Genomic DNA, 23,915 nt, shown 5'->3' with positions numbered 1-23,915 from the left:
AATAGATTATCTCATAGAAGCTGGTTAACATTTACACAATAGAACAGTCCAAGTTCCCTAGGCACTAGGCATTGCATGGACGTGGGCACCAATATCAGTCTGCTTTAGCTAGCAGTCACTTATTTAGCAATGTCAAAGTTACCTTAGTGTCACCTTAAAGAGCAACTAACCCCAAAATCGACAAATTTAATAGCAATCAGTTTGATAGGTGATTACATACAGCATATAGTAGCCAGGTGGTGCATAGCATATCTGTTTCATGGACAAATGTGCTTGCATATTGCACTATATCTAATTTCTACATATTGTATATGAGTGCATGTAAAAGCATCAGGTCAGGGATAAGCTGGTGACACAATGACTGGGAGAAGTGTACTATATGTCAGACACACACCGAGCTATGTCCAATGAAGACATTGAGACCTCCAAATTTAGCTATTGGAAGGGCTGATCAGTTGTGACTTTGTTACAACGAACAATACATGCTAGTCTACGTTTCGCAACTTCCCTGCATTACCGTACAAATCATAGGCGAGTAAGTAGGAGACAAAGGAAGTAGGGGGTACAAAATTGTCATAATTTAATCTGTTAGCATGAAACTAATAGACAAATCAGGTCCTGGACCATTATTATTATTATTACACAGTATTTATATAGTGCCAACCTATTAGATAGCGCTGTACAAAGTCCATAGTCATGTCACTAACTGTCCCCCAAAGGAGCTTACAATCTAATGTCCCTACCATAGTCATATGTCATTAATACAGTCTAAGGTCAATTTTGGGGGGAAAACAATTAACCTGACTGCATGTTTTTGGGATGTGGGAGGAAACCCACAAAAACATGGGGAGAATATGCAAACTCTTTGCAGATCGTGTGCTGGCCGAAAATCGATCCTGGGACCCAGCGCTGCAAAGGCCGGAGTGCTAACCACTGAGCCATCATGCTGCCCATGAATAATTGCATAGCTGTAGCCAAGCTAAAATGAAAAAAGTTAATATATTTAGGTTTATGGTAATCATAATTGCTTTAGGAACTTTCCTTGTTTGTTTTTTGGGTTTGGTTGGGCTTTTATTGTATTTGCAGTCATTTAGTATCAAAAGTTGAAGTCTGGATAAAAGTTGCATGCTTTTAATCAAGAATGACCATCCTGTATGTTTCTGTGCATGTCTGTGGCTTTCATTGTCCTATTGCAGCTTTTTATTCGGGATCCAGCAGCTTTTCCTCTTCGTCTTCATCTTCCTCCTTCCTGGAGACTAAGCCGCCGCTTCCATTCCATCATCGGCCATCAAGCTTCATTAACTGTAATGCAAGTGCTTTGTTCGTCTCCCAGTCCGAGGCATTAAGGACCAGTGATGGTACTCATCTGACCTTCCGCTTCCTGCACTTACACTTAAAGTGGAATGTCAGCCAAAACATTGTTTATTATTATGGGGAATAAAAAGCCTAAAACATGTTAGGGTTGTTTTGTTGTCTATGGATTCATTGGATATGCTGAAACTCATAGTCATGGATAGTCATGGTTTGCCTATCTCACACGGGCACAGAAGAACAAATATGATTGGGATTTTTAGCTTTCCACCTACTAATAATGTTTTGGCTGCTTTTCAGTGTGTAATAATTTTCTTTTAAGCTCTCAGATCTTTGTGTGGATATATGCTAATATAAAATTGTTTCTTTTTCATAAACTTTAACAAATATCGTAGCCATGTTTGCTAACCTCTGGAGAACCTACATGTATATTGCTACACCCCTTCCTTTTTCTTAGATTTTGGCTAGATTAGGAAACAGTTAAAGTGTGCTGCTTTTACTTCCTATTGTAATATTTCTTGTCCATTGCAACATAGGGTAACCCTTGAAATAACTTTCAGGTCTTCAGGGAACCCCTGCTATAATTATTGTATCCACAGCTCACAGTATATTAGTGTGGTGGTCAGAAATCCTCTTACATTTCAGGCCATTGGGAAGAATGTCACCCTTACAGACAGCCAAAAAGATCATTGGTGTCACCTAAACTGACCTGAGAGGGGCAAATTGCTCATGGAACCCCTATAAACCTCTGAAGGAACCCTCGTTGAGATACACTGCTCTATTGTTACCCCTACCTGAGGAGTTATTTTCTCAAACAGGACAGTTTTATTGCCCTCAACAGGCTTTCAACCCTTTCCATATGTAGCCAACACTAAAAAACCAAGGGGGTCAAGGGCTTTTGAAAAATGCAGGTATGGCTATTCACGAATATGCAGGTACCATATTGTACAAGGTCCCAATCATAGTTTTGCAGTATTCTCTTCAGAATTGTTTTAGGAAAGGTGAAGAAAAAGCAGAAAGTGAGTGTCAGCCTCTGTATTGTGACCCAACTTAGCAGTAACCACCCAAAAACACCCGGGTGGTTGCTGAAAAGTGCCGAGTGGTGCACCCAGCTAAAAGGAGCCTGGGTGAACACTGATATTGTGCTGCCATAAAATTCTGAATGGCACCCAACATTTTTTGTCTACAACACACTGATTTCCAGAGCATTGACAACTATGCTACATGCTTCTCAGGTGAATGGACTGCTATATTGCAATGCATGTTAACACATTTTAATGCTGCACAGTAGTGTGAATGGGCTATGCTCAGTGTGTAGCTAAAGCTATGCTCCACGCATATATAAAAGACAGAAATGACACACGTAGATATGTATTAATAGATCTTTTCTTTTTGAAGATTTGTATCTACCTAAATTAGACTATTTGGTCTTACATGTCCTGTACAGAAAAGCTTATATGGGGGGGATTCAGTGAAACAATGGGAACCCAATTTTCTCTGATTAGTAACCAGTCATTTGTTCAGTAGAGCAAAGTGAGTAATAGGATGGCCAATCATTCACATTGCTGCTTCTGTTTTATTGACCACTCAGCAGGTTGTTGGTGTAAAAAGGACACTGCATGTATTTCTGAATATAAAACAGCCAGGTGTAATCTACCCGACTGTTTTATGGGGCAGAGCTGTGCTGATCTGAGGACTGGGTGTCCAAACAGAGAAATCTACAGACAAAAATGCTTCCTTATGTTTTTCATCTTCGTTTTATAATTATTAATAATAAACAGGATTTATATAGCTCCAACATATTACACAGCGCTGTGCATTAAATAGGATTGCAAATGACAGACAAATACAGACAGTGACACAGGAGGTGGAGAGGACCCTGCCCAGAAGAGCTTACAATCTAGGAGATGGGGGAAGTAACACACAATAGGAGTGGAGATAGAGCAGACGGGTAGGTGAGGTTGAAGCGTTGGGGTTTGAGGACTATTTTAAAATGTACAGAAAGTAGGAGCAAGCTGAATAGAACATTGAAGACCATTCCAGAGAGTCAGGAATCTAGAAAAGTCTTGGAATTGTGCGTGTGATGGAGTTATGAGTGAGGAAGTCATTAGTAGCTTATAGGAGGAGCAAAGTGAGGGCATAGGGGGTAATTTTTATATCAGGTCATAAAAGTAAGTGGGACAAGAGCTGTGGAGAGATTTGAAGGAAAACACAGGAGCTTAGTTCACTTTTAATTTTTATTCCACGAACATGATGCAATAATGTGTGCGTGGATGCAAGTTGTGTAATTTTTTTCTTTTCCATTTTTATTAATACCGACACTGATATGATATCACTTATTTGTGGGTAGACACAGACACTATCTCATAGTAAAGAAAGCCTGTCATACAATGTATAGGGAGTTTCCCCCTGCTGACCAACATATTTTACTATTGCTGATTGCCTGGCCGTCATGTTTATCCTCCATTTGTAATGAGGTCACTGACCCGAAACTCATTTGCTTGAAGTATGCAGATCTGGGGTCTTTTTTTTTTGCCAAAATGCTTGTTCCACAATAATGACCTGGAAATTATTGAATCCAAAGACGGCCATCATGCACATTTCCATCATGACAGGTTTTCTTTATTTGAAATGGAATTTTGTCTGCACCACCATTTGATTCACACTGGATTATCACAAAGTGGTTGTAGTAGTTTGCATGCATTCATTGTCACATTTTTCTGCATAGTCAATAAGCACAGAGTCAAGCAATAGCCCATCAAATCATCTCCTACCTGATCACATAGGTTACCACATTTTGTATGTCTTCCTTGCATGTCTACTGTCAAAAGCTGTAAAATTTGATGATAAGGTGTAAGTATAAGATACTAAAACTCTTGGGTATTTGCTGACATTTAGTTTTGTGTCTTTTGTGTGCAGGAGGACAGAGCACAGCGCCGTTCGCAGGTAGCCCAGAGCAGCCAGAATACCATCCCGGTGACCGTGTTCTTGTGGTCGGCCAGAGAATCGGCACTGTGCGATTTTATGGAAAGACCAGCTTTGCCCCAGGTAAGTCAGGTGACCCACCTCCAGTTAAGAGAAAATCAGGACACTCCTTGTGATATACATTTTATTCTGCCCACTTTTTTGTAAGCCCGGGCCGCCATGGTCGCATTTCCTGGGGGTCATTACTACAACCTGGGCTCATATTACTGCCGCATTAGACGGCACTTGTTAAACTAAACAAGAAGGGTAAAAACTTGTGATATCACAAAAGGCATGTAAATGCTTGTGAGGGGTGAGGATCGAAAATACTGGATTTGGAGCTGACAAGTTGACATTTTAAGAAAAAAAAAAAAAAATCTGTGCAGAACATTATAATGATGTAGTGTCAGGATCTCTATACAAGTAATGTGAAAGTGCTTTTCTGCTTCCTCCACTGACCGCTAACATACTATACCTCGATAATGAGATGACTGGTAGGCAGGGTTTAGCTTGGAAATCTGAAAACTATGAGATGGCTGAGGATACGGTAAACTGCAAAAAAAGAATATCGGTTTTGCCGTCCTGTTTATATTGTCAGAATCACAAGACTGATGGAACAGAACTCCAGGTCAGACAATTCTCAGGTATGTATTCCAGCTGTCTCGTATACTGGCTAGAGTTCACTTTTGGAATTAAGTCTCTAGAATAGGTTAAATGAAATGTCATCAGCGATGCAGGCAAATTTTGAGTAACACTTTTATCTCGTTCGCAAAATAATTAAAACGTAGAGTAATACATAATTTAAGGTGAAGGGACCCTTTCATTCTGGGAGCATCATTCAAAACCTTGAAGCAGACATTCATTAATTACTTATGCAGAGGTTTTTGCCATCACTATCTAACAAACCCATCTGTGTCATCAATTTAATGAAGTAAGAATAAGTAAATTAAATATTGATTCTTTCCTTCACATGCTTGATGTACTGTACAGCCGGTGAAAAGGGGGTTTATATTGCTGTCACTTTCCATGCACTTCATGTATTAGGGATAGAGTTTGCTTACATGCTATCTGCCTTGTGGACATTTCTAGTAGACTGTGAAGTTTTTTTTCCCTTCATTATGGCCTAGATCAAAAGAAATTTTATATAGGTGAAATGGGAAAATGTAAGAGTCTTGGAGACTTTGACCAGGGACACTGGTAATGGATAGATGGTGGTGCTAAGTGGCAGTTCATGTGTGGTGTTCTCAGTACGTAGTAGTTAGTACTCGGCAAACGTGATCCAGGACAACTTAAACGTCCACAGCCCAAGGCTTATTGATTCACATTGGGGATTCAGACTGCATTGCCTGGTCTGATCTTTCAAAAGAGCTACTATAGCACAAACTGCTGAAAAACGTAATGCTGACTGTAAGAGAAATTTGTCAGAACACGGTGAACCACAGCTTAGCTGCAGACCAGTCAGTATCCTTGCTTACCCATATCTACCTCCAAAAGTGCCTACAATGGGCACATGAGCATCAAAACTGGACCATAAAGAAATTGAAGAAGATGGCCTGGTCTAGTAAAACACATATATAAGAAGTGATAGGAGCCCTATAAGAAAAGAGTTCCCAGCAAATAGGATTTTTCAGGTACCAAAAGCCATATCATTTTAATTGTTACATAAGTTAAAATTAGATTGACAATAATCTAAAGAGAGATACATTTTACTAGGGGCCTATATGGCCACTAGACAAAGAACTGCTACCAAACCAATACATTTTAAATTTCTGTGAAACCTCAGAATAGATTAAATTAAAATAGTCACTCGACGCGTTTCGCAGCACTAGTCTGCATCTTCAGGAGTATTTTGTTACAGAGGTAAGTTGGGTAGCGTATATAGTTGAAATGAAAGGGAAACAATCATGATACGTTGGTAGCTTAAAACACTCTGGGTTGGGAAAGAACCAAGCCAAGTCACACCACAGCAAAAGTCACTGGATTATTCTAGGGCAATCTTGGAATAGCATGAAATGACAATAGTTATTGGCTGGTATATAGATAGAGATGATATCCAGGTAGATTGATTTAGACTAGAACAACCTGGATAAATAGCCCAATGTTTATTCACAAAACAGATCCAAGGAAGGTAGATTATAATGATGTTGTGAGGAAGTAAAAGTAACGACCAGGTAACTCACAGTGCACCATTTTTCTAGATCATATGGATAACCAGTGTGCATTATGTACCTGTTGAGAAAAGGCTGCAGGATGAAAAATAGGAAGAACGCATGCCAGTGGAGGCAGTGAGAGTTACTCCAAATGCATGCTCCTGCAGCCAATTACCAGACCTATTAAAGTGAAACTAAAGTTCCATTTTAAAAAATTTGGCATGAGGCAGGGCTTTATTGCAGAGAGAGACAGGCGATATACCTTTTGCAATAAGAATTCTTACCTGCCTGTTTCCTTCCATTCAGAGAGCAATTTTTTTTAGATCATATGGATAGCCAGGTGAGTGTGCATTATTTACCTGGGGAAAAAAGGCTGCACGGTGCACAATAGGAAGAACGCATGCACTGGAGGCATTGAGAGTTAAAGGAATTTCTGCTACTGCCGGATACCAAGGGACACCTTCAAAGGGCTTGAAGGCTTCATGCCTCAATGGGTTATAGCTATTTTGGTGGTGCGAGAGGATCCTGTATAATGTTAGGCAGCTGGTTTTAATGTTTCGTCTGTAAGCGGTGCTTGACCTTGTAAAAGTGTATGCATTGCAGCTTTTTTCTGTCCTCAGGCCTATAGGTTGTCAAATAAAATACAATAAAATGCCAGGTGTAAGTGTGACAACACTGCCTTTTGTGTCTTGTAGGCAGGAGGAGTATTGTCACCCAAAATGCATGATCCTGCAGCCAAATAGCTAACTAAGGAAAACATTTTGGCATTGTGGACAGGGTCTTATTGCAGAAAAGGACAGGTGATGTACCTTCTGCAATAAGCAATCTTTCCTGACATATTCCTTCCATTTAGCAGTCAAAATAACTGATTTACACATAATTGCTGGAATACCTGGCACATGCCAGCTTTACTTGCAGATGTCAGGACACAATTCTGACTTGGCCAGTCAAGATGGTGGAAGTTTGGTGGTGATGGAATGGTAACTGGTGAAAATAAGCTGGGCTGAGTTCTGCTTTAACCAACCCTGCAACCAGCATCTTCCACTGGGAATTAATTGACCGCGGACACTACAGGGATGATTATGCCTTGCAATGGTTCATGATTTGCCCGGAAGTCTTAGCGACAAGTGGTGGTCACATGCATGGCACTAAAAATAAAAAAGATAGCGAATGTAATAACAAGCTTTCTTGGGTAAACATCAATGCATGTAATATTTTAAACCAGAAATTTTGTCTGCTTTATTTGCTTTAATGTTTATTTGTCAGATAAAGTAAATAGGTTTATATAATTAGCATTTTATTCAAAGAATTGGTGAAAAATTACTTTAAGAAAATAGTTTAAAAAAAAAAGCACCATTTACAGTCTATATAAGATCATCTCGTTCCTCAACCGAACCCTTTGCTGCTGAGGTTTGGTAACATTTTATCTTAAATGTCTAGTATGTCGGTATTTAATTACCGGGACTTCTGAGGTCACTATTAGAGCCTGTAATCTCATTAGCAGCGTGGATGAGGAGCCCGCCTCTGCAGGGCTTAACGTTTTAAAGACTGATTTAATTAAGTAAAAGTCTTTTAGTTTTATCACATCTTCTGTACATGTGTTGCCTGAAATGATCCCGGTCCCTGGTGGAACTGCAATTTACTTGTTCTACAAATCTGTCCTTGCCAGATGTATCCCTGAGATATACAGACATCTGCTTACTTGATTTTGGGAACACCCCTCCATCATCATCTTGTCCCACAGTCCTTAGGCTTACCATAGACTAAAGGAGACTGCATTGAAGTTGTATAATTAAACTTTTATTGCAGGCTTTAGCAGTGCGGGAGTTGATCAAGCACTGTCTTCAGTCAAAACTTTTTGATTTGGAAACAGAAGAGAAGGGTTACTGCATCTGTTAGATTTTTATTGCCATCTGTGTCCTTTTTGGGGAGATTTTCTAGTTGAAGCGTTGGTCTCTCTGCAGAGTTCTGACATCCTCCCTGCTATATCTGTCAGAACTATAATTCTGCAATTTTGCTGGATGCCTTCTTCCCTTTTCTCTATATGCAATTGAAGCATAAGTGTATATTTACATTATCAAATCTTTCTTTGTTGTAATTATCATTGTCAGAAGTGAAGCTTGACCTCTATGGAAGCTCTGCCCAATCTTGTATGACTGCTGTTTCTGTGCTGTTAAGGCTTGCAATCAAAGTTCATGTAAATGGCTTGAAAATTGGAGAATGTAATTTAACAGGAGCATAGCCAACATTCTTCTGTTGTTGACCCTACCTCACTTTTGCAACTGTGAATGCAATGGAAGCATGAGTGTCCACTTACACGGAAGCTTTATCAAGCCTTTCTTTGTTATAATGATTACCTAAGAACTGTGAGAAGTGAATGTTGCTCCCTATGGAATCCCTGAGTTGCGTAGGACTTCCGTTTATGTGCCATGCATTGAAGAACGCAATTTTAACTGTAGTGCAAGGCCAACATTCTTCTGTTGTTATTCCACTCAACCTTTGCAAACTCTATATGCAAAGGAAGCATGAGTGTCCATTTGCATGGAAGCCTTATCTAACCTTTGTTATAATGATCACCTAGGATCTTCCTGAAGGTAAAATTGACCTCTATGGAACTCCTGCTCAGTCCTGGGTTGCTTATGACTTATGCCATTTTCTGTGCTGTCACAGGTTTGCATGGAAATGGCTTGAATGCTTATTAAACTGTGAAGCAGCGCCAATATTGTTCTGTTGTTGCCCCTACCTCACTGTTGCAACCATAACATGCTTCCGTCTACTGAAAAGGCTTTCTACAGGATTTTAGAGGATATCTGTGAGAATGTGTGCCCATATGTTAGGCCAGGTACTGATGTTGGTTGAGAAGACCTTGGCTCACAATGGGTGCTCTAGTTCTGTAGGGATCCAGTAGGGTCGAGGTCAGGACTCCTAGGTGAATTGGGTTTCTTTATACCAAGAAGTATAAACATTTTTTAAGAAGCTTCTTTGTACTCAGGGGTACAGTCATGTCGTAACAGAAAAGGGCCTTCTCCAAACTGCCACAAATTTGCAAGAACCGAATTGTGTACAATGCCAACAGTAACTTTCACTTAACAATGTTTTCACAAACTTTTGGCTATATACTGTACATCCCATTTCTATCTGTCTCCATTTGTGACTGTAAATGCAGTGCAGATGACGGCTGTATGGTCCGTTGAACTTTTGTTCCAGAGTTCTTTTTTTTGTATTTTCACAAACGGAGACTGAGACAGATGGATGCCGATTCATACAATGATTTTCATATGTTCACAAACAGATTTCATTTTTGTGATTTACACATCAGTGGGTATTGACTTGGATGGGTTAGTGTTTTCTGTACAGGACTGTGGTATATGTCAGGGCTACATAAATATAAAATGATGTAATCTCCTTTGGTACAGAGACTGATGTAACTGCTTTCTGTACAACACTGTAGAATAAATCAGAGCTACAATATATCAATGTATATTATTAATAATGGTGTATGTATGTTTTATCCTGGCAGGATATTGGTGTGGGATTGAATTGGACAAACCACATGGCAAGAATGATGGGTCAATCTCAGGCGTTCAGTATTTTACTTGTTCCCCCAAGCATGGAGTGTTTGCCCCTCCATCCCGAGTGCAAAGGTAAGTGAAAAACACACTCTTATCATCTCTCTCTGGTATCCCACTAACCCGACTCTCTCCTCTACAATCTATTATGAATGCTGAAGCCAGACCTATTCATCATTCCCTGCAACTCCTATTTAATGTACAGCGCTGTATAATATCTTGCCACTAATACTGTTTATAAATAATTATTTTAAAAATATTTCATGGTTGATTCTTGATTTTTGTGTATATTGATTGGCTTTTGACATTAGTTTTATTCCTGCATATAAATACACAATAGATTTTTTTTCAAGGATCACTCAGTAGCTGCACTTTTTCTTCCTAGAAGTGCACAGTATCAAGGTTAAAAAGCAACTCCTAAGTAGATCTTTCCACCAGCAACCCAAACAGATCCAGAAAATTCTGACTTCATGGTTCTTTTATAGCTGCTACATTCCCGCTTCTTTCTCTGGGTACTCTCTCAGACCATTGCTACTCTCCATTCTTCATTTGATACTGAAAGATGGAAAGAAACCTTTCTAAGCTATCATTATCACAAGACGTTTAATCACAAACCGCTGAAATGTAACAGGTATAAGAGAACTCTGAAGGAACCGCTGTCATGAACACTGCCTGAGTGTCTGGCGGGATCTGGAGGAGAGTACTGTATTGGAGATTACGGGAACAAAGGCCAATGACCTCTTTAACTGCTTCAACATGAACTTTTATGATTAAATATCCTTTCAGAAACCTTTAAGTAAAACTTGGTGTGAATACATGATATATATTTAAAAGTATAGCACTTCTACTGCCCCCTTCTAAGCTGTATTCTATAAAAAATTCAAAATGTTTTTTTTCCCTATCTTCTAAAGCCAGGGGGTTTGATATCAGATTTTGTCCTAATTTCTAAAGCTGGTAGAGTTATTGATGATGTATCCCACCTTGTTGTCCCTGAGGAGGGGAAGTGACCTTTGCTGCAGTAATACTAAAGGTCTTTGCAGGCTGTAGGTTATTTTATATTTTTAAGAGAGCTTTAATTTTAATGCTTTTGATTTCCTGAGTGCTGGTAATGTTTATGTATATTTTATTTCTGGTTTTGTCCTCATTCATAGCTCTAATGTTCTATATTCATGCAATTCATGTTCCCTAGGACCTCTGGATCTCTGGATTCTCTGTCCGAAATAGCAACAAGTAAACTGAATCATTCCTTCCCAGGTTTGTAGTTTAAAAATTAATTAAATTGGCCTTGTGTTTTTTTTAACCATTATGTGTTTATTTTCCTGGCTTGTTCAATGGTATCCATATCTTGATGTTAAGGTACTTCTACGTCTTGCTTTTTTTAACATAAAGCAAGGAGTAGAGTCAGGATGTGCAGTGAATTTTACAACACGCAGGTAGATATTGTCTCCTGAAAACTTCTAGGACCAAGCTGGGACCTGATCAGAGTTTCTGGAGTAGATACAAAAATCCTTATGGTAGGCAATAGGAGCGTTTTTGTGATCGGTACATTCACACACTGATATGGACTTTGATCTACAAACTTGTTTTGGGGCCATTATGCAAAAAGGTTTCTAGCCTGGCAGCTTGATTTTTCAGAAGAAGAGATCAGCAATGGCTGCCCTCCTTTTCTCTAAAGCTAGAAGTGTTTTAAAGCCTTTCTTTTTGATCAGCTAAATATATTTTGGGTACATCAAAAGTAAATATTTGCATAAGTTCAGATATTCGTTTCTTTAGAAAGCGATTGCACCCTGCAATTGAAAAGCCAGTTCCCTGCCAATATGCTGCAGAGAGAACCTCTATTTCCGAGTGGAAGCAGTGGTCTTTTTGCGGTGGTCTGACAAGCCCCCTCGATAGCCAGACCTTTAACTCTGCAACAACCAAAGCTCCTTCTCCCTGCTTATTTTAACATCTCAGCAGGTTTTCCAGGGCAGGCTTTCTACTTGGGATAATGCATATTTTCTTTTCAATGATCCGCAAGACCTTGAACACCTTTTGTTTTATGTATTTGGATGGTCCAGTTGGGCTTTAAAAGTACACATGCATGTCACATGACATAAGGAGAGAAGAGAAAAGAGATATATCCCGGAGGAAAATAGTCTCAATAATACTGCAGTAGTTGCCAAGCCATTGAAAACATAAACATGTATATGGAAAGTGGAAAGAATGGCTTTTCATGGTAGACTAAATATTTAAAATCCTTTAAAAAAAATACACAAAACCAAGATATCAGAAGGCATGTAATTCTCCGTAAGGAATTGTCTTCAACATAAATACAAAATTAGGGTTCCTTACATATCATTGGAGACCCTCATGGCCAAACCTTTTAATGTTATTTTCATGTTCAATGCTAAAATATATTAACTACCGACATGTTTCGCCCCAATGGGCTTCCTCAGGGGACAGGAGACTTGATACATAGTGGATGAGAGCATCAAAGGAAGGCAGGCAGTAATTTTCCTAGTAGTGCAATGTAGGTATTTCACTGATAATTAATCAATACGGTAATAAAGATGTTCTTGTCTTTCTGTAGAATTACGTTAGTGATATAGTCATCATTTGAAGATAGAAGAAGTTCTTGTAAATTTTTTTGAAAAATGATTATGAAAAAGTTGATTATCATATACTGAATGTAGGAGCAAGGTGAACTTGTAAATAAGTGTACCTTGTAAGTGATTCAGGAGTGGTCTCCCATGGAGATATTTGGCATATATTGCAAAAGCATGTTAGGGCATAGTAGGCAGGTAGAGAGGTAATCTTTTAATATGAATCGTTTTGGTATACTGGTAAGGGCTGGTGGCAGGGATCCAGATCATGTCTCATGACATAATTTACACATAACATAATGAAAAGAAAGGTAGTTGGCCCTTTAGTAGATGCCTCTTTCTTGACACTGGCTCTCACCCTCCCCAGGTGCATACTTAACTATGACCTACAGTATCCTAACATCCCGTTCCAAAAGTCATTGGGTACACTAGCCAACCATATACATTTATATGGGGCTTTCTCCCGAATACCTCAAGACAACACTGAGCCCTTTTGGTGCAGAATCCAAACAATACCTTGAAGCTGTGGGGTTGCGATAGGTAATTAGCTAGGGCGAGGAGGATAAAGTGCACTTTAGTGTGTGCTCCAAGTTTGTTTTCTCATTTTGCATCCACATTTGGTTCTGTCACTGAGCCAGGCTCCATCCTTTATCTCTTAAAAGCGCCGAGTTCTGCCTCATCCTTGAGCAGTGATGACACCTCGCTGTTCTTAGGCTGCTTGCACCAATAATTCAGCAGCTTCTTCGTCAGTTATCGCTTGTCACCAGCGTCGCATAAATCTTCTGTCAGCGCTGCTGGCCTGTACATACTGCAAGCCTGGAAAAAAATCACTGGAGCGTGTCACTTATTGCATAGACAGATCTGTGGTTAAAAATGAAATCCTGAGTAACAACAGACAGGTCAAAAGGACCAACTGAATAAGAGAATAGAAATCTGAGAAGAGAGAGCTCAGATTTGGAGTGGTGGGAAGTTGGGAGGGTTTAAGAGACAGAAGAAGCCAGGGAGGTGAGTACGAATAGGTAAGGAGCTAGGTTTTAGGAGCTCTTTTAATTGAACAGAAAGTAGGAGCAAGCCGAAAAGGACGAGGAAGACCATTCCAGAGAGCCAGGACAGCTCTAGAAAAGTCTTGGAGCCGTGTGTGTGATGAGGTTATGAGTGAGGAAGTCATTAGTAGGTCATTGGAGGAGTGGAGAGAGCAACTAGCTTTAACAAGGCAGAAAGGTAAGTGGGACAAGAACTGTGGAGAGATTTGTGTATCACGTAGGTAGGTGGGACAAGAGCTGTGGAGGGATTTGTGTATCAGGTAGGTAGGTGGGACAAGAACTGTGGAGGGATTTGTGTATCAGGTAGGTAGGTGGGACAAGAGCTGTGGAGGGATTTGTGTATCAGGTAGGTAGGTGGGACAAGAACTGTGCAGGGATTTTTGTACCAGGTAGGTAAGTGGGACAAGAGCTGTGGAGGATTCGAATGCAAAGCACAGGAGCTTGGATTTGATTCTAAGGTGAAAGTTGTTACCTTTTGCATATCAAAGCACGCCTTGCTCTAAAAGTTAATGAATGTCTAGGCTCCATAATTTTTTTTTTTTTTTTTTGCTTACAAAAATTTATAGAAATTCAACTTAAGAACAAACCTACAGTCCCTATCCCATATGTAACCCGGGGACTACCTGTATGTGAATAGCTAACAGACATTAGTAATATCCAAGAACTGCACAGACACCAGAATTCTTATACCGGTGTTTAGGATCTTAAGTTGTCATTCAGTCCAGGAAGTAGATGGTGACCCCGGGTAATGCCTGAACATAGATGCTCTACTCTTCTGGAGAGAAAACCAGTTATATAATTTCAGTTCGATCGTGGAAGAGGTAACCTGAACATAGCATACAACTGTACAAGTTGGAATAAAGATTTCCTATAACAACACCTCTGAAGCTTGCCGAACTCCTCCGCTCGATTGTCTCGCACGTTCTCTTTTCATTGGACAACAGCCTGCAAATGTATGGCAATTACTTCTAATGGCGACACTTAGTACAAATCGTAGTTTCCATAAATTGGTTTGGAGGTTTGAAAGGCGAGCGAGAGCTCTTGTGTCATTGAGCCAGCTCCTCCATGTGCGTCCGACACTTTCCGACAATTTCGTACAACTCTTCTAGTTAATTAAGAAAATGCTTGGAATTTGCTCCGTCAGCACAATCAGACATTTGACTCTTCTCCGATGGGGAAAATTAAGGGATGCAGGAAAATCTATGGCACAAAAAGGAGGGGATTATTTGCGCTATAATGGAGAAAGTTGTTTTACTGCACGCAAGGGGGGATATAAAATTTGTTTAGCGCAGTGTAATACGACATCCTACAGCAGTATGATGATGACAATGGGGCTCGGAGTATGCCCTGTCATGTGACTCTGCTCGAGATCTGCATGGAAATTTGTATAGAGTTGCTTGCTACCAATTTGTTTATTTTTTTGTTTGACATGTATTATAGATATGGTGATCTGATTAATATACCGCTTTATATTTGACTGCCAGCTTCTTCCTATGGGAAAACCACCATATTGTTGGCCAGTAGAAAGACCACGCAATTTCTGGTTGCAGCTTAATTTTTTAGCAAACCTTAGATTTCAGACCACTGCATCATTTATACAGGAAAACTAAATATGGGGGGGGGGGGATAGAATTTTTGGGTAGAAAAACATTAAGTTGCCTACTTGATGTATGTGTTTGCACACTGCCTGTGACATATGCTCGGTGCACTGTCTATTCTCCGGGTCTGTGGTATATGCTGGGTGCACTGTCTATTCTCCGGGTCTGTGGTATATGCTGGATGCACTGTCTATTCTTCTGGTCTGTGGTATATGCTCGGTGCACTGTCTTTTCTCCGGGTCTGTGGTATATGCTCCGTGCACTGTCTATTCTCCAGGTCTGTGGTATATGCTTGGTGCACTGTCTATTCTCCAGGTCTGTGGTATATGCTTGGTGCACTGTCTATTCTCCGGTATATGCTCCGTGCACTGTCTATTCTCCGGGTCTGTGGTATATGCTCCGTGCACTGTCTATTCTCTGGGTCTGAGGTATATGCTGGGTGCACTGTCTTTTCTCTGGGCCTGTGGTATATGCTTTGTGCACTCTCTATTCTGGAGTTGGAGTAATGTGACTCCAGTGATCATATAATGAAATACGTTACCAGTAGCCCACCCACTGGCCAAAGAAGTAAAGAAGTAAAATGTTGTATGCAGAAAGAAGTTATTGGTAGAATGTCAATGGTGGGCAATGGGGTTTTCTTCAATTTGCTTGATAGCAACGATACACCGTTTCACTCATTTAACTCATACACCACCCATTCTCCTCTGTCCAGGGCTCAGTTCCTCTTTAAAAGAAGCTGAAAATCACAGCACAATATAACAGTTCAAAAAGACAGAGAGATGGGCTCTCATCAGTCTGCTCATTCTTCACTGTCCAGTCCCAGGTGGGGACTGGGGGGGGGGGGAAATGTTTCTGCAGCAGTGTGGAGTGGGCACTTTAGGTAATAAACTTTTTCAATTTTTTTTTCAGGATTTAAAAGAAGCCTCAGTTCTACATCAACTTCCACCTCACAGAAAGATGTCAGCCGGAGACACTCGTTTGGCAGGTATTTATCGGTGTGCATAGGTAGCCCATCTTTTTCACTTCACTGGATTTCTGACCTTTGTCATATAGATTCTGTTTCACATGTTGGCCCTAGGGCCTAGGGGGGTCTGCATGCATATGTAGCATTCATAGGAACACCTACTTTACTAAGGCAGGACATAATTGTAGAAGTGGACAGGCGATGTCTCTTCTGCAATAAGCACTGTTACTTGCCTTATCGCCTTGGGGAACTGTCAAAAACACTGATCTATGCATGCAGGCAATGCCTGCTTCCTCTGTGCTTCCTGGGTTATATCAGCCTGGCCAATCAAGATGGCTGAAAATCTAGGAGGATGCTGCAGCCAGACTTATCCATCCTTCCCACTGCTCCTCTTCTGTTGAACCTCTTTGTAGTTCTCTTCATTTGCTTCCATTTCACCTTAGAATCAAATTCAAGGTCCTGTGCTTTGCCTTCAAATCCCTCCACAGCTCTTGTCCCACTTGCCTTTCTGACTTGATAGAAAAATACCCCCCTAGCTGCTCTCCGGAATAGTCTTCCTCATCCTATTCGGCTTGCTCCTGCTTTCTGCTCATTTAAAAGAGCCCTCAAAACCCATTTTTTTCAAATTCACCTACTCGTCGTCTTCTGTCTTTTAAAATCTTTACTTTATACCCACCATTCCATTTCCCCCTTCTATTGTGTGATACTTCCCCCACCTCCTAGATTGTAAGCTCTTCAGGGCAGGGTCCCCTCCTCCTGTGTCACTGTCTGTATCTGTCAGGTATTTGCAACCCCAATTTATTGTACAACGCTGCGTAATATGTTGGCGATATGTAAATCCTGTATAATAATAATAATAGTTGTAAGAGAAAAGGGATGAAGATGAAATGGGGAAAGGTGAGTATAGTGAGTTTAGTGAGTTTAGTTCCACTTTAGGCTTGCACCAAAAAGTTACTTTGCTCTCTTTCAGTATTTTTTTGGAAAGGCTGTACACCCAGACTTTTTCCTGCGTCCTGCAATATTTGTCCAAGTGATTGCCAAGGTTTTCATTTCTTTTCTTTTTGATTGTTTAAGCCCCAAACCACACAGATACTCGCAGATCAAATCTGTTTTTTTTCAAACATTGTCCTGTTTTTAATCTTTATGGTTCCTGACCTTCGCTAAAGAACCACCCTGTCACCATAGAGCCCTGGATACCGCCTGTGCTGCCCAAGTAAGCGTTCCTTCATCTTTTATATTCCAACGCCGCTGGCTGTCGTGTTCCACGTGCTGCTTATAACGCCGACTTCCTAATCATTCTGTATGAAAAGAGCACTTTGAAATCTCGCGGCCCCTTTCTCTCTCTTGTCTGTGTTGAAGGGCTGTAATGAAAGGGGCTTGAAAGCTTCGTGGCTGCTTTTTGTTCTTACAAGTGTGCTCGTCTGCCTCTTCTCTTACTATTTCCTACATTCATTAGCGGTGACTGCACCAGCTGTCTGATCAAACTTGGAACCGGTTACAAAAAAAAGTACTCTTGATGACCTGGACTAGATTTCCTTTTATGAATTCCATTGATGTCCAGTTTATTGCAGAGGCCTTTTTTGGAGTCCTTTTTATTTTAAAAAATTTTGTTTATTTATTTGTCGTGTTGGGGGTTCACTTGGTCAAACAACCTACAAAACATGTCACCGGTGACATTAAAGCATCTGCGCAGCTTATAATTTCCATGTGCAACCAATGCAACACAGCAGGATGCGCATTTAATGATTGCGCTTTGCAAAGTCTTCAATGCTTTTAGCGACACAGGTCCTTTCAGGCGCGTTAATGAACCCAGGAGGGCACAGCTCGCTCTGGAAGAAATTTCCACCAGTGATAGAGCTTTTACTGTTGTTAAAATGGAACGCTGCCACTTTCCAATCGAGAGTCACAGTTTCACGTCAATGAAGTCTCTTTGCTGCTTTATTCACAGTGCGTTTCATCTGCTTCTTAGTGAAGATTTTTATTAATGTTTTCAGTTTAGAGCTTTTAGCAGTTGTCAAGCAATAAGTACAAAGATGAAGCAGTTTTTGAGGATGATAATATATACCAATAGCATATATTCTAATAAGCTGATTTTGCGTACAGGGAGTGTCTGTTTGATGAAGACTTTGAATTGCTACAAGTGACGATGTTGTGGTTTTTCCTTTTCAGCTAACAATCAGACATATTTCTGTTGGTACAAATACTTGGCCTGCTAAACAAGCTTAGGAATGCAATTACCCATAACAACCAGTCCACCATCTCCCAGGAGGTGATTAACTGAACATGCAGCAACTTTTTAGGATGGTGCACTACAGTGTGCAGCTTATGCACTACAGTGTAGATCTGCTGTGCTTGTGCTTTGGGGTGTCAAACTAAATAAACCTGACTGCAATGTAGCACAAAAACTAATTTATTACTGTTGTGCATTTACGAAATATCAGGGCAAAATCACAGGTTCTCTTGCTAGGCCACTCAAATGATGTAATATACCCCCTTTTTTTCTTGTCTCTCACGTGACAGTGTTTGTAGCTCGGGGACTTTTTAACAGGAGTGATGGCAGAAGGTCATATGCACCCTATACCCAAAAGGTATTTTCAAAGGATCCAGTAGATAAAGGGAGCTCTGTGGCATCCTAACCTTTTTGTGCGATTTACAGAATCCAATAGTTCCTGTTCTCACTTTCTTGTTTACCCATTGGCTTCAGGTGCACAGTTTTCCTATGAATATATTTTATAACTTGAAAGGACAGATCTACTTTTAACTACACTTTTGCTACCCCAAACTTTCGCAATTCAAAGTGCACTAACCCCCACCAAGCCAGTGGCTTCCTGATCTCTTTTGCTGTGGTGCCTTTTACCATGAATTACCCATATATGAATAATCTCCATTCGGTGCATCGGTGCAATTAACAGCAAATAAACAGGCCTTTTCCCCATCATCAAGAATATACTATTTGATTATTATTGCTTATGCCAATATTGTGAGCCATGCAAATCAAACAGTTAACTTGACCTTGGCAGTGCACCAGTGGTAAGCAAGAAACTGTGGTGTGGAGGTGTTGGTGCAGTTATGCATAATGGGGATGATGTGAAGTAGGTTAGAAAAAGTTATTTAAGAGCAGACTTATACTTTAAAATCCAGCTGGGCAAATGGAAACCCCTATATTGTTTAAAGTCTGTCAAAAACTCTCCAGAATTATTAAGGTGGACAATCAATGATGTTCTTCTGAGTTTCATACTATGAAAATCCAATCCTTTTACTGCCCTTGGAAATTTCATTACCATGGTAAGGCTAATATTAGATTCTGGTGATTGAGTTTTTCTACTGTAAGCTAGGTGAGCTTCAGCATACTGATTTGCCTTATGTTACTGTGCAACAAATTATAACCAAGCCTTTGCTCTTTTTTTTTTTCTTATTACCGTATTCCCAGGCCCAAGAAACCAGCACTCCGCCGTAGATGGAGCAGCACCAGCTCCACCAGCACTAGTGACGGAGGAGTCAAGTTGCACAAAGGCTCCCAGGTCCTCCTGACCAGCTCTAACGAAATGGCCATCATCAGGTACATTGGCCCCACTGATTTTGCCCCTGGCACGTGGTTGGGCCTGGAGCTCCGTTCAGCCAAAGGCAAAAACGACGGTTCCGTTGGCGAGAAACGATATTTTCACTGCAAACCCAACCATGGAGTCCTGGTCCGCCCTGGCCGAGTCACATATAGGGGGATTAATGGATCCAAGCTGGTGGAGGACACCTGCTGACCCAAACTCCTAACAGTTCAGTTTGCACCGTCCGAGCAAGATGAATGGCTCTACACTTTTCTTTTGTCTGTGTATTTACATTGTTCTACTTGTCTAAATACCTATTTTTCTTTCCTCCGTTTAACTTTTACAATGTTAAAGTGTTTTTCCCATCATCAAGAATTTACTATTTGATTATTATTGCTTATTCTGAGCCATGAAAATCAAACTAATGGGAACAGCAGATCCAAGATTTGCTTGTCCTCTTATTGAACCCCAAGGATCAGATTGGTTCTCAATGCCGTTTAGTTTTTAGCGTTGACTCAAGGTGTCATCATTTTTCTGTTTTTTGTTTCTCATTGCTTTAAATCACATCCCAAGTCCGCTAAAAATGTATGTTTTCGGTTGGGTATCTGAAAGTTGGAATTTGGTTTCTATAGCAACGCAAATTACAAAGACGCAACTTTGTTTTTAGAACACATGCACTTTAAGTCCCCCAAAGCAAGAACGAAAAGCACTTTTAGAATTTAATTTTCATTTTTCTTCTGTGGGGGAAACTTTTCTAAATTGCGTTGTTATTTCTACCGCTGGCATTTTTGTAAGAAAATAGGAGTCATGGAGGTACAATCCATAGCAAAGAGATCACATTTTACATTTTTCTAATGCTGGCTTTGAAACAAGAAAGTATGTTTAACCCAGACTACTTATCAGTGTTTTTTTCACTTGTCCACCTCGACATAATGTCTGTAATGCATTGGTTTTTAAGCAGTCTTCCTGGCACTTTGCGTTTGTATGTTTGTGGTATTAAAAAAGCACAAATGATAATAAAATGATATGCAGATAATAAAAACCAACACAACCTTTTAAAGGATAGATAATGCCAATGCATGTACTAGTCCTAGCTATGCATCCTTAGTCTTTCCAGGGGTGGTTAATGTCTCCACACAGCAGAGACCACATAACAAATACATTATAAGGGCAAAGGTTTGTGAACACCCCTCCATATAGTTACCAATAATTAGTAATCTTACAGCAAGATAGATCTGATTTTCAGTCCTCTGACTACAGGGAGAGGGTTCCACCATGCAGTCCCCTTGATGCTTTGGTAGATGCAGCTTTGTGACCACATGTGTACAAAAGTTGGTCTCCATCTGTACACAGGTGACTGAGGCAACCACCAAAGAACCTCACCTGATGTCACTGGGGTACAAATGTTTTATTCTTGCAAGCATTGATGGAAAAGCAACCCCTGAAGTGTAGAAGGAACTAGTAAACATGTTGTCGTAGGACGCTTGAATCCTGAATAAGTTACTTTGATCAGAACTCTTTGATGAATTGGACAATGGAAAAAGCTGAACCATTTTGATTGTAATTTTTCTTTTCAGAAAGTTCTTTTCTTTTCACAGTTCTTTCACATTTGATGACTGTTGCAATTTTTGTGGTTGTTTGATTGCTGGAATGACTTCCTGGGTTTCTATAGTCATTTAGAACTCTGTCAATTAGAGCTTGTTGTGGATTTCAGTATTGAAGGCTTCTGCTCTACCTAATTTGTAACTTTTTGATGTTTTTCTGGATCGTAACTGACTTATTACTCTCCATTCTGAACTGTGTGGTTCATTATTACTCAGGGATCATTTGCATTTGGTGTTGGTGAGATGTTGTTGGTGTTGAGGAAGACCTTGCATTATGATAAGAAAACACTTTGAAGTGAAAACGCTCAACTTTTTTGCAGTGCCTGTAAAGTACAGGCTTACATGTCCTTAAAGGACAACCAAACTTTAGCTTGAGATTATGGAAGGGTTATAACTTTTTGTTTGGTCCTTAGTGGTGTGATTCTATTGGGGATATTTTACCTCCTAACTTCTGTGATCCCATTGGGGATATTTCTCCTCCTAACTTCAAAGAACAATTGAAAGGCATCGGAGGAGGCATTTATTCCCTTTTTTATAATCTAGTTAGAAGTGGTGTCAGGGATGGTGCAGTTGACCAGTCCTTTACATATCTCTATCTAAACCTAAAGACTTAAATGCTTTGGAAGTGTGAGACATTATACAGTCTCAGGTCCCTACGGTGGAATCCCAACTAAAGTTATGACAATGGAGTTAATTCAGATTCAAATTTTTCTTCATTGAAGCATATTGAAGAATGCTGTCTGTCTTGTTCTTCACTTTTGGGGCTGCCAGTTGGCCTTGAGTAGTCTACTTCCTTTATAAACTCGCCACTACACAAATATTATGTCATTATTTTCTAAAGGTTGATTTGATGAGGAAATTACTGAAAACTAAAAAGTCTTAAAAGTATAATGTGCATTTATCCAGTTTTACTTGGGTAAACCACATCATTGATCTTCTTTTGAATGTATTGGAGAGGTAGGGGTACGTGTTCGCTTACTGCTGCTTATTAGGTTCTAACCACCCATAGATGGCCCGTTACCTCTCCCTATGATCCTATGAAGATCTGGGCTGCCATAGATGGCCATTTAACGTTATCGGTGATGCACCTGCTCTACCTACTGCAATTCATGAACCAGCATTACAAGCAATGTACTTGGATACATCACTGCTGCCAGCAACTTTCTGTGCTCAGTGTGATGTTTCTGAGATTAGGGGTGAGCATTATCCCACGTGTCTCATGCCTTCCTAGAGAGATCAAAAACAGCCTGATTGTCTAAAGAGATGGTCCTTTTTGTAAAACCAAATCTTTTATGCCCACCCCAGGATGTAGATCTATGCTATAGTCGGGGAAAAGGTAACTCTAACATCTCCCTTTGTTTCCTTGAACTGTCTATCATTTCTGCATTCTGTGGATATCGGATGGGATAAGCATCACAAGGTAGGTTAGGAACCCTACTGCAGATTTGCATATGTTTTATTTACTGCAGAGTGCTTAGCAGGCAAAGTAACCTGCTTTTCCCAATGCAAGGTCACTTTAGATCTGAATGGGCTATTCAACACATTTACTAAAGGGGTTTAGGCTGCTTACAAAGTAAATGATCACTCTTCAAGGGTTTGTTTGTTTGTTTACCTTAGTGAATTTGGTGAAATTTCACTTGGCAAAGAATACCCTAACCCATGCGAAAATGGAAAGAATTCATGCACATGGCTGAAGTTGTCAATTATCCCTTGCAGAGTGAAAGTTGACTAAGTGAGCTTCCTTTAGTAAATCAACCTTTGACTTTCTAGTTTTTGGATGAACTTTTCCTTGTTTTTAAATGTATTAAATCAATCCGCCTTTGGGATAATGATTGTCTGGGGGTAATTACTTTATAATATTAAAGTACTCCATGTTGTAAGAGTTTGGTCTACTTTAAACCTTTTTCTCACCCTGACTTAGAATTGATTTGCAACGCTTCCCTCTATACAGCTGGGAATGGTCTTTGGCTTTTAGCTAAGTTGTCTCGGTAGGCACTTCAGTAAGAGCTGATGACGCTTTTGCATTTCTAACCCGAAAAGAACATGGTAAGGATGGTCTGTGAATCCCAGTGCTAAAAGGGATTCTTTTCCGAACACGGAGCAAGATCAGCGTGTCTTTTAGATCTGAAGTGCTAAACCTCCCTCACTTTTTAATGAAATTTTTGAGGTCTTGTTTTTAAAGCACATCCTGATCCTTTCCATACTGCCTAAGGAAATATTGCTGATTGATGTCTGCACTCATCACACCACAGGATAGTATCGAGGAATATCTCAGCCTGAAGTTTGTTACGTTTTGGATATACAATTCTTCATATTTCTCTGTGTAATCAGTTGATGTGATTCATATTGCACTTGTTTTGAACATCATCCTCATCCGTAGTTACATATCTCTTCCACAGACTTTGTGGGTTTTATGATAGCTGTGATTTCTTTTAGGGGTCATTGAACCGTAATGTAAAAACTGACGAGGTGAATGTGAAAATCCTGCCGACGTGAGATGTTTTCTGCCTTCTGTATATTTGTATTTATCTGTTATATAAGTTTTTGGGGAAGGGTGTATTGTTTTGTAATAAAATAATAAAATTAAA

The 23,915-nt window shown here is 40.0% G+C and overlaps 1 protein-coding gene across 2 annotated transcripts in view; it reads left to right on the top strand.

The window, feature by feature from the left end:
* The window catches only part of CLIP4 (CAP-Gly domain containing linker protein family member 4), a 47,518-nt gene extending 23,603 nt beyond the window's left edge, over positions 1 to 23,915 (top strand). The window contains exons 10-15 of one of the 2 annotated variants that reach the window (XM_072409970.1): positions 1,197 to 1,358; positions 4,231 to 4,359; positions 9,946 to 10,069; positions 11,184 to 11,248; positions 16,127 to 16,202; positions 19,612 to 23,915. In XM_072409970.1, the coding sequence (XP_072266071.1) occupies positions 1,197 to 1,358; positions 4,231 to 4,359; positions 9,946 to 10,069; positions 11,184 to 11,248; positions 16,127 to 16,202; positions 19,612 to 19,936 (881 nt within the window). In that variant the 3' untranslated portion in view covers positions 19,937 to 23,915. The remainder of the gene's footprint in view (positions 1 to 1,196; positions 1,359 to 4,230; positions 4,360 to 9,945; positions 10,070 to 11,183; positions 11,249 to 16,126; positions 16,203 to 19,611) is intronic. The other variant, XM_072409971.1, reaches the window with a different exon arrangement.

The sequence above is a fragment of the Pyxicephalus adspersus genome, chromosome 4, assembly GCF_032062135.1.
Source record: "Pyxicephalus adspersus chromosome 4, UCB_Pads_2.0, whole genome shotgun sequence".
Classification (NCBI taxonomy): Eukaryota; Metazoa; Chordata; class Amphibia; order Anura; family Pyxicephalidae; genus Pyxicephalus; species Pyxicephalus adspersus.
Note: the sequence above shows the minus strand (reverse complement) of the source record. Positions and strands in the feature narration are given on the sequence as shown.